At 40.2% G+C, this 13,646-nt stretch overlaps 1 protein-coding gene across 1 annotated transcript in view; it reads left to right on the plus strand.

Annotated features, from left to right (window-relative positions):
* si:ch73-267c23.10 (serine incorporator 1) overlaps nucleotides 1-13,646 on the plus strand; it is a 50,801-nt gene that overhangs the window by 34,540 nt on the left and 2,615 nt on the right. The window contains exons 4-9 of the mRNA XM_035152927.2: nucleotides 4,304-4,383; nucleotides 4,530-4,667; nucleotides 4,890-5,059; nucleotides 5,694-5,784; nucleotides 7,717-7,918; nucleotides 12,703-12,930. Of these exons, the coding sequence (XP_035008818.1) occupies nucleotides 4,304-4,383; nucleotides 4,530-4,667; nucleotides 4,890-5,059; nucleotides 5,694-5,784; nucleotides 7,717-7,918; nucleotides 12,703-12,930 (909 nt within the window). The remainder of the gene's footprint in view (nucleotides 1-4,303; nucleotides 4,384-4,529; nucleotides 4,668-4,889; nucleotides 5,060-5,693; nucleotides 5,785-7,716; nucleotides 7,919-12,702; nucleotides 12,931-13,646) is intronic.

Raw genomic sequence — 13,646 nt, forward strand, 5'->3', positions numbered from 1 at the left:
CAGTTCCCACAATGCATGCACTTCGGCGACTGTGGAGAGAAAAATCTCATTTAACTGGAGGAAACCTCTAGCAGAACCAGACTCAATGTGGGCAGTCATCTGCCTCGACCGGTTCGGGTGAGCTGAGAAAAATGGGGAAGAGAGGAGAGGTGGGTGGAAAAGAGGGGAGAGAAAAGAGAGAGAGTGAGGAGGGGGAGGAGAGGAATAGAGAGAGACCAGGAAGAGTTGTGTAACTGTCATATTTAAGCTCTGTCAAACTGGCTGTTATAATTTAAAAAAATAGTAGTGACATTTAGAGATGTATAAATGATAGCAGCACCAGTTAATAATAATAATGATAATAATTATGTGTATTGCAGGGACTTCATGTTTTAACTAATACACCTTGCTCAAAGAGTGACATGATCACAGGCTTAATTCCATTAATGGCTTGTTGGGATAAAGCATATTGTTTATTATACAGCATTTGGTTTCAAAGTTACTTTGTGTGGAGTAGCAGAAGTTAAAAATACTATATGATTCTTAGGAAGAGCCTACAGAGACTAAGGAACCTCAGCCAACTCTAAGGGAGGCTGAAATTGCAATTCAGGAATTGGTGAGAGATATTAAAGAGAAGTGGAAAAAGGCTCGACTGAGGAAGCTGTAGCATCCATTCAGTGAAATGAGGTGCAAACTGCCTAAAGTTGTGGTCTGTGTATGTGTTTCATGTACTGCGATCTCGGGTGAGTTCTCAAGTGTGTGCGTTTGTGTCTGTGTGTCTTATCAATCAGCCTTTGCACCATGGCACCTAAATCACAAGGTTGAAAAGCATGTGAATCTGTTAATGGAATGTGAGGAGCAGATAAGGAAGTGCAAAACATCTCTTTCTGTTCATTGGATAAATTGACTGCTGCAGATTAGCCCTCTGGACCACAGTAGATGTGTATGTATATGTATTTCATGTAGTGCGCGCTGGGGTGAGTGCTTAAGTGTGTGCATTTGTGTGTGTGTGTGTGTGTGTGTCATACCAACCAGCCCCTGCACCATGACACCTAAATCACAAGGTTCAAAAGCATGTCAAACTGTCATCAGGCAAAGGCAAGAGCTGGGCACAGACAGGGACAGTCAGACAGAGGCATAGAGAATCAGGTAAATTTTATGTTTTTTGTCTCCAAGTTATGATGAAAAAGCCTTCTCTTATTTAGACTTGTAAAAAGTAAAAACATTAGTCTTGTTGTTGTGTTGAACTGTGTAGTTATGAGTATGGAAAACACCTTATTTCTATTCAAGTAGAGAGACTATTCAGGGTCATTGAGAGTGGTGGAACGGTCAGATCCAGGGAGAGAGCCAGGTGACAGGGGCCCAGCACATCACGAGGACCCTATTGCCAGCACCAGCACTGAGGATAGGGCCAGAGGTAGCAAAGATCATGAGGACCCTTCATTTATATATATGTAATTTATCACTCAATGAATTTATGAAGTGCATCCACAAAAGGATAACACAACTAACAAAAAAGAAATCTAATAATTTGTCAATGCTTACATTATATCATCTGTTTAGGACTAAAAAAGGTCTCTTCTTTGAACATGGTTTCTATGTTTCTACTCATTATATCTTCTTGTATTTATTTATTCCATATTTATTTTCTTTGCCTACTTACTGAGTATGTTACTGTGGCAAATCAATTTCATTTCAGGCTTAAGTTTTTTTTATTACATGTTGCTTTGAAATTAGAACAGCTTAGATGATTATTCTCTATTTTCAGCGTATAGAGACTATCTGTATTTCTGTGCTCTCTTTTGGATCTGAGCTTGAAGCTCATCTATCTTTTTGTTAGTATAGTGTTTTGAGATAATGGAACTTAACTGTTTCTCAGTGCTAAAGTAATTGAGTACACCACAGTATTTTGTTTGTCATTTATTTATTCCATTCTACTACATATATTTTACAGCCTTAGTTGCTGTTAATTTCAAGATAATATTTTCACTCAATGGATACACCTATACTTTAACTTGTGTTTTGCTGCACTGTAAAGCTGAGTTCATCCCAAAATGTAGATTTCAATATTTTTCCCATAGTTGCTTGTTATTGTTTTAATAAACGTATTCATAAAATAAACAAGACTATTTTGTTACCCAGTTAAGAGAAGAAAATCCAGTTCATCCAGACACTGCAAGATATATATGATTACTCCACTTCAGCAGGCTGGACAGTTTACAACTTTACAATTTAAAACTGTTTATAATGTACATCATTACAATTCACTTTGATGACCTGATTAGAATTTGGTGCTCAAAGGTCATTGTGACCTCTCAAACATGTGTTTTGCCTTGTGAATGTATTATCTCAGGAACATCTGAAGGGAATTCTCTTAAATTTGACACCCATGTTTACTTGGACTGATTCGATTTTGGTGGTCAAAGGTCAAAGTTCAAGGTCACGTTGCCCTAAAACAAAACATTATGGCCTCTTTTTTGGTCCCATTACTGTGAACCTGATGTCTCAAGAATGCTTTGACAGAATTTCCTCAAATTTGTTACAAATATTTACTTATATTTACACAAGGATAAACTGATAAGATTTTTGTGGTCAAAGGTCAAGGTCACTATCACCCTCACAAAGCAAATTTTTCACATTGTGAAGGTGATATCTCTGGAACGCCATCAAGGAATCCTTTCACATTTGCCACAAACATTCACTTAGACTCAAGGATTAACTCACTTGATTTTGGTTGTCAAAGGTCAAGGTCACAGTGGCCTCACAAAATATGTTTTTGTTTTTCTTGAAGGCGATATTTTCAAGATCCAGTGTGTAAGATTTAGGTGAAAGGGATCTATTGGCAGAAATTGAAATAAAAATAATCCTAGTGATGTTTTCACTAATGTGTAATCATCTAAATAGCACAAATTCTAGTTTTCTTTGCCCTAGAATAGGCCCTTTTATGTTTACAATGGGAGAGGGTCCTCTCTACAGAGGCCATGTTTTTTACAGTAGTCCAAACTGGACAGACTAAACACCTTTTGAGTTTTCATGACAACTGAACTACAGGTTATCTTTCATATTTGGATGGGGAGGGTTAGGTGAGGGGTATTCAAATGCAACATGCAACTTCACCACTAAATTATACACACTGCACCTTTAAGATCAGCTTGATGGAATGCCATCACATCTGGCACAAACATTCACTTAGACTCAAAGATGACCTGAATAGGTGGCCAAAGGTCAAGGTCACTGTGACCTCACAAAGCACTTTTTTTGTGGAAACCCCTTCCATGCCCTTCAGAGATGCTTGAGAGGAGATCACACACCTTCAAGTTTAACTTCATCAGTCATAATTCTCAGGTGTTTGTGTTTCGGAACCAGGAAGGAGGCAATATATGCAACCTTGTGAGTGCTGCTGACAGCGGCAGGTACAAGATACTGTTTCGGCAAAGCACACACAGTGTGCTCGATTTGAGACACTTTGTGTGACAAATTCGTTGCATTGTAAAGGAGTGGGAGTGGTTGTCCTTGGGTTTGAGGAGTTTGTTGATGGTGGAGAAAAGTGTTCTTGGATTGTCGCAGCCAGATTGCATTAGTCCTGAGTAAAATGCAGAGTGGATAGTGTTGAGAGTGTTTTTATAAAGATGTTGGTGTTCTTTGTATGCCTCTGTGTGGGCCGTGAGACCAGTTCTCCTGCCGAGCCTCTAGAGCTGGCATCCTTTTGATTTTAGCTGGTGCAGCTCATCAGTGAACCAGGGGGCGGAGTGGGTGAAGGGTGACAGATCTGGTTTGAATGGGTGCTAGCTGGTCGAGGCAGAAGGAGAGTGTGGTGTTATAAAAGTTGACCAAGTTGGTGGGGGAGACATTTGCCAGGTTTTCAGCAGTATACTGCTCTGGTATTGCTTTGGTCTGCAGAACAGCACTCTTTATCTCTCAGTTGAGTATTAAATGAGAGGTTACTGTAACATAATCTTCGATTGTAAGTGCTAAAGAGTGACATCAAGACAAGAGAGGAAGAAGTTCTGTTTTCTTCTCTAAAATAAAACCACAGCAACAGGAAATATTTTCTACAGTTACATTATTAATATATGCTGTCTGTCTGAAAGATCAGTGATGTGTCACACTTTCACACATAAAAATTTTCCCTCATCAAGTGACTCTCTTACTGTTAAATTTAGATTAAACGCTTTCGAGGCTTTTGTGGGTCACTTATTAGATGTACTGTCAATACAACTCCAAAAATATATATAACTGCCTGACTGATGCTATTTTAATTTTATTACAGATATGTTTATGTGCCTCCTGTATGCTTAATAACTGTCAGTTCATTTGTTTTCAGATTTTGGTTCTTTAAGTTTGCTGCCTTGGTAGCAGTTACAGTGGCTGCCTTTTACATTCCAGATGGGCCTTTTACCTACAGTAAGAACTTTATATTTGAACTTTTTAAAACTCAGATCATTCAATCCAATATACAATAATATGATAATAGATAATAGTAATAGATAATAATAGATATTATATGATAGATGAGTAATTTAATGACCTGTGGGCCTATTTCGTTGCAGTGTGGTTTGTGGTGGGCTCCGGTGGAGCTTTCTTTTTCATTTTGATCCAGCTCGTGCTGCTGGTGGATTTTGCCCACTCCTGGAATGAGTCCTGGGTAGACAAGATGGAGAACGGCAACTCCAGGGTCTGGTATGCAGGTAAGAGACTCGAGCTGTGGCCTAGTAACATGCTGTATATGAAAACATGCAGGCACAGTGCAATACACACAATACAATAAGACTGCTCACAACTGAAATAAGTGATAACCATATCAAATCAACGCAGATGCATAGGTTGAACACCAAATAATTGAGATACATATCTTGAGTTTTTTGTATACCTATTGCTGAATAACTAACATTTCTGCGTTCTGTTTCTAGCTTTGTTGGTGGTTACAGCGTTCAACTACATCCTGTCATTTACTGCCGCCATAATATTCTTCATCTTCTACACCAAGCCTGATGGATGCTTCATCAACAAGTTCTTCATCAGCTTCAACATGTTGTTCTGCATTGTGGCATCTGTTGTCTCTGTTTTTCCCAAAGTACAGGTACAGAACTGAGAACAGTGGTTCAGCATCAAACATCTAGTCAGGCAAATGTAGTCATTTGATGCAACATTGCCAAATTGTGACATGCACAATTTAAAGAATATGTTTAAAGTCTGGTAATATTTACCATATGTACAGGGATTGCAATACAGTAGAATATTCTTAATACAATTAGGGATGAAATTTGTCCATCACTTTGACAGATTTCCATCAATTTGATTCCAGACAGGACATGTATGAGATCAGTGTTGATTGAAATGTTATTTTAACTTCAGAGGTCAAAACCTAGAACTGATTTGTTGCTTAAGTTGCTATGCACTTGTTATGTCAATAGACTTCTGTCAAACCTTACCAGGATTTAAGTGTGCCGAATGCAAGCTACATACCATGAGCCCAATTACTGATTAAGAAGCATATAGGACCAGTTTCTTAACAGTAGAAAAAGACCAAACTGTATGGACTGTTATGAATGGGACTTGTTTTATGTAGCCTGTACTCACACCTGGCCCTGGAAGTAGTCTGATGTATCTTAAGCCATTTTCAGACATGCACTCAAGACAAGACAGGATGTCTGCAGACATTCTCGTGAGCTTGCCTTTTCATACATGACTGTTCTATCTGTGTGTGTCCCTAGGAATCTCAGCCACGTTCAGGTCTTCTACAGTCCTCCATCATCACCCTGTACACCATGTTTCTGACCTGGTCTGCAATGACCAATGAACCTGGTGAGACTGTTTGTTAGTTGCAAGAAATATTCCTATGATTACAAAATTGGTGCAGTTATGGATTGCAGAAACAACAGCGATCTATTAGAGAGAGAGCGATACAACGACAGCAGGGAAAAGAGCACTACACACAGCTAATGAAATGACACTATTATAGTTCAATAAAGTAACTATCGGCTGATTTGGATATAACGTGTAGGATATGTATCACCATGCTGATGCTTTCAATTTTGTATGCAATTAATTTTGTTCTTGGTTCGGCTCAATGTGTATGGTTCATGTTCACATGCTATAGTTAATTGATTTTCTAGCCAAAAGTACTTAGAAAGAAAGCATTATTATTACTTTGAAATGGTTTAAGTAGAATTTTCAAGCTAGTGTCTTGGAGCTCAAGAATTTTCTCTCAAGAACATCTGAATGTCAGGAATGTGTCTGCAAATGAGGTCACACATTTTCAGAATATATCTCATTACATTCCATCTCATAAACCAGGGGTGTCCAAACTACGGCCCGCGGGCCAACTGCGGCCCGCCATCCATTTTTAATTGGCCCGTATCAAAGTCTAAAAATATAATGGACTATGGCCCACTGTAGTGCACTTCTTAGTTTAAACACTAGGTGGCGCTAATGTCTTGAACAAGGCAGCGTCTCCACAAAGCAAGCAATCGAAGAGACGCAAGATTGCAAGCGAGTGCAGAAAATTTCAGACTCGGTGGAAAAATGAATATTTTTTCATAGAAACCAAGGGGAAGTGTGTTTGTTTGATTTGCAATGAGAGTGTTGCCGTGATGAAAGCATTCCGTGCGAAGCTCCGTCTCTTCGAGTCACAACTGCGCAACTTCAATGTAGCGCACTTCCCCACGCTGACCGAAATCAAATGCGCATTTTCAAATGCCAAGCTCTGCAAAAATGGGAGAATATGTGTCTGTGATCACAACTCTCATGACAGAATTCAGTCAGCGCTTCCAAGATTTTTCTGTCATTGAGAAGGAAATCACACTGTTTGCGGCTCCGTTTTCAATGGATGCAGAAGAAGTGGAGGAGAGTCTGCAATTAGAACTGATCGAAATTCAGTGTGATGATTCTCTGAAGAATCAGCATCAGCTTCTCTCCCTACCTGACTTCTACCGGAGCTTGGAAAAGGCCAAGTTTCCTCTGATGAGACGCCACGCTAAACGAATGATGAGTCTGTTGGGCTCAACATACATCTGTGAGCAGACATTCTCTCTGTTAACGCTGAACAAAAGCAGACTGAGAACCAGAACGACCGACAGCCATCTCCGTGACGTCCTTCGCATCTCAACCACCAAACTTACTCCTGACCTGCCAGCTATCCTTCAGACCAAAGCGCAGCATCACTGCTCCCACTGAGTGCAACATTCTTCCCCTTACAGGTGAGTTAAAAATATACACACAGTTTTCATTTGTTAATAAGCCCAATTACTTAATAAATTCAGTCAATTAAAGTTGATCACAATTTTTTAACAAACGTTAGTTGATGTGTTAACAAGCCCAATAACTTATTTGTGTAATAAGCTTGAAATATCCACATCCCCTATTTCTCTTCTTGTCTCTCCCTTCATACAGGACAATGACGGGGGATCAGCACCCTAAGAACCAATCTGAGGCTGTCACTGAGAGAATGACCTGCCAACATTTTTGTAAAAAATAAAATGAAAATCTACTAATGGAGAGCTTTGATGGAGGCTTTTTTTCTTCAAACATGTTCAATTATCAAACGTAATTTACCTGCATTTGATTGATTTTGCCAATATTAGTGCATGAGAAGTGAGGCAGTATACCTCACGTCTAGTGAGTGGCCCAGTCCTTCATATATTTTTCTGTATGTGGCCCTCGGGAAAAAAAGTTTGGACACCCCTGTCATAAACTATGCTATAGATAAAAACATGTAATTTTTTTTCCTCCTCTCAGACAGAGTATGTAACCCCAGCCTGCTGAGTATCTTTCAGCAGATCACAACCCCCACGCTAGCCCCTCTTGAGATAGAGAACCAGACGGCCGTGGTGATCATTGGCACAGAGGAACCTGTCCTATCATCTCCATACCTGCAATGGTGGGATGCCCAGAGCATTGTGGGGCTTGTCATATTTGTCCTGTGCATCCTCTACTCCAGGTAGGGTTACTACCCCGAGGTAAGATTTTAGATGTCATGATACCAGTAGTTTAGTAGTATCAATATCATTGAAATTCAATACCACAGCAAAAATTAGAAAGCAACAGAGGCTGCTGTACACAAGTGTGTATGCTGTAATGTCATGAGAGGTCACTAGGGCAGGCTAGGGTGGGGTAGTGCAATATAACTGACAAATAACAGGCAAACATCGAAGGTTCAAAAGAAGGTAAAGTTTTATTCTTCCATAAACAGGCAACTCAGGTAACTCTCTTTATCAAAATCTAAATCCAACAACAAACGTATAACATCCCAGAGGAGAAAGTGTTTCTTTAAACTCAACAGAATTCCCCAAGAAAGAAGTCAGACGGTACTAGTGACAATGATGGCCGCAGGTACGCATGAAACAGCATCGCAGCCGCCAAATACGTACACAGGAGGATTTTCCCGTAACTGGTACAGCACAAAGGCTTGGCAAGCAGGAAGTAGCCATGTGAATGCTGTCTTTTGCTTTAAATGGTTTCTTTTAAAAATTACTGGAACAGATACAGCATGGACTGTTACTGGAGTAAGAGATATGAAACATTTATCCGAAGCCTACTCTTAAACATAGAGAGGGTGTCTGCCTCCCGAACTGAAACTGGGAGATGATTCCACAAGAGAGGAGCTTGATAGCTGAAAGCTCTGGCTCCTACTCTACTTTAAAGGGGACATAGCATGCCCATTTTACCACAAGTTGATATGGTTCCTTGGGGTCTTAATGAAATGTCATACATACTTTGGTCAAAATACCACAAGGATCATTTAAAACAGCACCCTTTTTACCCTGTATAAAACAGCCCTCCACAGAGTGACCTGTTTTGAGTGCCTGTTCCTTTAAATGCTAATGAGCCAGCTCCCCCCTCCCCCCATGATTTTAAACGATATAAATTACATATTTTATATGATATAAATTATCAAATATGCATCCCATACTTTGTATTCCCCTTCTGTTGTCCTGGAGTTTTAATTTTCCCAATCACATAATTAAATGTCCCCCTCTGCCCATCCACTACAAGCACACAAGCAGACAGACAGAGAGAGAAAGAGAGGGTGGGGGGGGGCTATGAAGACCATCATTTACCCCCGAACCCCGACATTCAACGGGTACAACAACAAGCGGAGAAAGCAGAATCGCGGGCTGACCTTATATATACAGTCTATGGGGCTGACCAGCGCGGAGAAATGCTCGTCCCGTGTGAACAGCCAGGCGGCTGCGCGCTTGAGAACGGCGCTGCGCTGCCTCGCAGCCTCGCTGCGTCCGGTGTAAACCCGGCGTAACGAGTGGGGGGGGCTCTGTGTGTGCCAGTGTTACAGTAGTGCTGAACACTGCTGGCTGTGTGGCGTTGACACAAATTCCAGCTCACGCATGGGAGAGCGAGCGGTCGCGCCCGAGCAACTGCTGCAGCCTCCCAGTCCCAACGATCCAGACAAATGCCACATGTGAGTGAATCGCGGGCTGACCAGCGCGGAGAAATGCGAGTCCTGTGTGAACAGCCAGGCGGCTGTCCTACACAAGAAGGAGATACTGGTCCTGCCACTGGGTTGATGCCCTTCTATGGCCCTGTCCAGCTCTCCTCCCATAATGGCCAGTCTTTCTTGTGACTGCAAGTATGGATTTGCCATCCTGGAGGAGCTGGACTACCTGTGCAGCAACTGATTGGGCGGCAGGTACTGGAGTGCTCTAGTGGGTTGGCATGGTACTATGAGCTCTTTAAGGTATGATGGTGCCATATTATTAAGGGCCATGTAGTGACAAGGACACTAGCAGAACAAAAAACTAGAGAAGAATCAGTCAGCAAGTATAAGGAGAGAGCATGTGATGGAAATCTGGAAATACAAGAGGCTTGAACACCAAATTTGTCTTTGTGTATTTTAATAGAGGCTTTCTGCAGAAAGGATCAACACAGAGAGTCACAGGGATCTCAGAGTGAAGATAGAGAACAGTCAAATACAAGGATCTTATATAGGAGAACTAAGGCTGTTTCTCTGAGCCAGTTCAGAATGGTTCTGTAGGCGCAGTTTGAGAGAGGAATCAAGAAACAGAAAACAGATTTACATATGTTTCCTTTGGACATAAATTCAGTTCTATGGAGAGTAAATAAGTGATAAAAAAGGTCTTACAGTTTTCAGGTCATACACAGTTCAGACCATAAAACAGTTCAGGTCATAAAGTATTTAGACAGGTTATATATGTATTTAGATACAGGTCATAAAACTTACTTTTCAACTACAACATAGGTTTCAACCACACTTAGTTATTTTTCCACTACAAGCAATTATGAATTGTGGCCACCACATGCAAAACCATTCACTTTTTTGGGGTTGTCTTGCTTTTGCCTCTCCATTGCACCTGTTGTCACTTTCATTTGCACCAAAGCAGGGGAAATTGATTCACAATCACTTGTGCTTTCTAAATGGACAGATTGATATCCCTGACGTTTAACTGACTTGGTGTTGCTGTGACGATTAAGTGTTCCCTTCATTTTTTTGAGCAATGTAGTAAGAGCTGGCTCAGTTCTGCCTTGGACCAGCGCTTAGTTATACTGCTATAGGCCTAGATTGTCTGGTGACACATGGCACATGGAGCTGCTCTTTCTTTCTCTCCCTCTTCATCACATTAATTTCTCATCAATACATTTTACTAACTTGACTTCTTCCCCGGAGTCCTTGTGCTTTATCGTCGCTGCGCCCCCATTATGGATTGAGATATATTGTTTAGATTTACAATATACCTGGCCTGCCCACATATACTACTATTACTGCCAATAACACTATCATTAAATTGTCATTGCTGCATTCCTTTATTTGTGTCACACATTTTTCATTTTAGCAACCAACTGAAACAACTCAGTCAGTGTCAAATCATTGTTTGGCAAGACTGCACTATAGTGAAAATTAAACTTTCAATACTGTCAACTTGGGGATTTCCCAGCTCTCCACAAGCTGATCCATTCATCAAAAAATGTCCTCTTTGGGCGCCATATAGCTCTCCTGTAGAGCTGGTGTTCCATGTACAGAGTTTTTAAGCCTCTCTCTGTAGTGGCCCAGGTTTCGATTCTCGTCACTAACCCTAACACCACTTTCACACACTTAACTCTGTCCTATCCAAATAAAGGCAAAAAATTCATTCTGTGCACGGATCTAAATGTCTGTCTTTGAGGTGATTAAATAACTTCATGGGGATTCCTCCTCCATCAATTAATCCTTAACTAAACTCGAACTCATTTGAATGCCTTGTTCTAAGTTTATCACACCCTTCCTGGAAAACACATCAAGCAATCCTATTAACTGTACAGAGGAAACCGGATATAGTCATCACGGATATAGTGATCCACCGTTTATATGGATCAAATGCTTGGGACAGAATCGTTCCTACACAAAAGCTAATGCAGTTATAGTAATTAAGTAGTCTGCTTATAGTGTTTATTTTGGGTCTTTTCATACAAATTTGGACCGTAAAAAAATATTTTCAACAGTTTTTACCAGCTTTGTCAGTAATTTACTGTGCCTCTCTGTGTCTCTGTGATCCGCGCTGCGTGCTGTCATTCGAATCGTAAGGAACCCAGCGCACCCCGCCATCTCCTCCGGCTCTCCATACATTGCCCAAGTTTACAAACTTGGTTGTTTTTGCCCAGAGTTTGTCCTGGTCAAACAGAACTCCTAGGTTCCTCACAGTGGAGCTGGGGGCCAAACTAATACCATCCAAGATGACTATCTGGTTTCTCTGAGATGTTTTGCCAATTAAAATGACCTCAGTTTTTTCTGAATTTAGAAGTAAGAAGTTCTGGGTCATCCAGGACTTGAGGTTTTTAAGACATTCCTGAAGTTAAACTAAGTGATTAGATTCATCAGTCCTCATAGATATGTACAGCTGGGTGTCATCTACGTACGTAATGGAAGTGTACTTGGTGCTTTCTGATTATGTTGCCTAAAGGGAGCATATATAAGGTGAGGAGTATCGGTCCAAGGACAGAACCTTGTGGTACTCCATGACGATGATTGTGTGTTCATGGAGGAGTCATTGTTAACATTAACAAATTGAAATATATCTGATAAATATGACTGAAACCAGCCTAGTGCTGTTCTTTTAATCCCTACATGTTGTTCCAGTCTCTGTAACAGTATCGTATGATCTATGGAGTCAAATGCAGCACTAAAATCCAGCAGGACAAGTATAGACACAAGTCCATAATCTGATGCCATGAAAAGATCATTAGTAACTTTTAATAGTGCTGTTTCTGTGCTGTGATGGATTCTAAATCCTGACTTAAAGTCTTCCAACAAACTACTACTATCTAAGTAATCACATAGCTGGTTAGCAACAGCTTTGGGGTGGGCTTTTTTATAAGCAGAGATTTAATTACTGCTACCTTAAAAGCTTGTGGTACGTAGCCGGTTAACAAAGATATATTAATCTGATTTAATATGGAACTGTCAATTAGAGGAAAAACTTCCTCAAAAAGTCTAGTTTGGGTTGATTTTAATAGACAAGTTGTTGGTTTAGAGGACGAAACTAGTCGAAACCCTATAACTATTATAAAACAATTACGAACAATGTCTTGGACAGTCTCTTTGTTGTAGTCTTCACAAACTTGATTTAATTTACAGGGTTCAGATAAGTATGAAAAATGTTTGTCATCTTGTTTTGTCATATGCTGTTGTGGTTTATGCTTTTGGGTCTTTGTAAAAACACAGTAATCGATAGTAAAAATAACTGTACAAACTATTCATTTAACCCTGTTTAGCATTCGTTCATCCAGCACCAGTCAGGTGAACAAGCTGACCATGGCCTCCAAAGACTCAGCCATTCTGGCTGAGGGTGGCAGCAGCCCTGACCTATCAGAGGAGTCAACAGGACCCAGGCGGGTGGAGGACAATGAGCGGGACATGGTTCAGTACAGCTACTCCTTCTTCCATTTCATGCTCTTCCTGGCCTCACTGTACATCATGATGACCCTTACCAACTGGTATAGGTCAGTACACCCCTTCTCAACAAACCACCTACATTGTGTTACTCTGGGTCTACAATACAGGAGTCCAGTTAAGATGTCACTTTGAAGTGATACATATTAGCCTGTTAAATCTAATAATGAATATGGTGTGGTGATAAAGATTCATTCAACCACTGCCATATTTCTATAGTGTCCCCAACAACTACTACTACTACTGTTTTGCAACTGAAAACTGATCATTAACAAATAATAATATCTAATTTCTATTGGTAACATCTAAAGTAGTTGCTTGAAATTTACCTGTACAAGTATACTATTGCTCCTTGAGAAATTTTGATTTCAGACCAACCAAAAGGAGCAACTTAGCTGCTGTAGCTAACTGCACAGCGACCAACTTTCAGGGTCGTTATTTTTTTCATTTAATTTTTTTTAATTTTTTTATTGTTATGTATATATTGCACCTTGGGGATTGCTGCTAAATTACATTGTACACTGTGCAATGACAATACAATTATTCTATCTTTTCAATCTATTTATCTAAATGGTCTGTATTTATATAGCGCTTTTCTAATCTAGAACATAAGTACTAAAGTAAAAGGACTGAAATTCCCAAATAATATAATAACATGAGGGCCAGAGTAAATGGTATTCAGACATAAGTACAGAGTTGGCATCATGCATGGCCTTTTTTAAATAAATTTGTTAGGTGAAGATTCTGCATTCTGCATCAACCAATC

The sequence above is a fragment of the Hippoglossus stenolepis genome, chromosome 3 (genome assembly GCF_022539355.2).
Source record: "Hippoglossus stenolepis isolate QCI-W04-F060 chromosome 3, HSTE1.2, whole genome shotgun sequence".
Classification (NCBI taxonomy): domain Eukaryota; kingdom Metazoa; phylum Chordata; class Actinopteri; order Pleuronectiformes; family Pleuronectidae; genus Hippoglossus; species Hippoglossus stenolepis.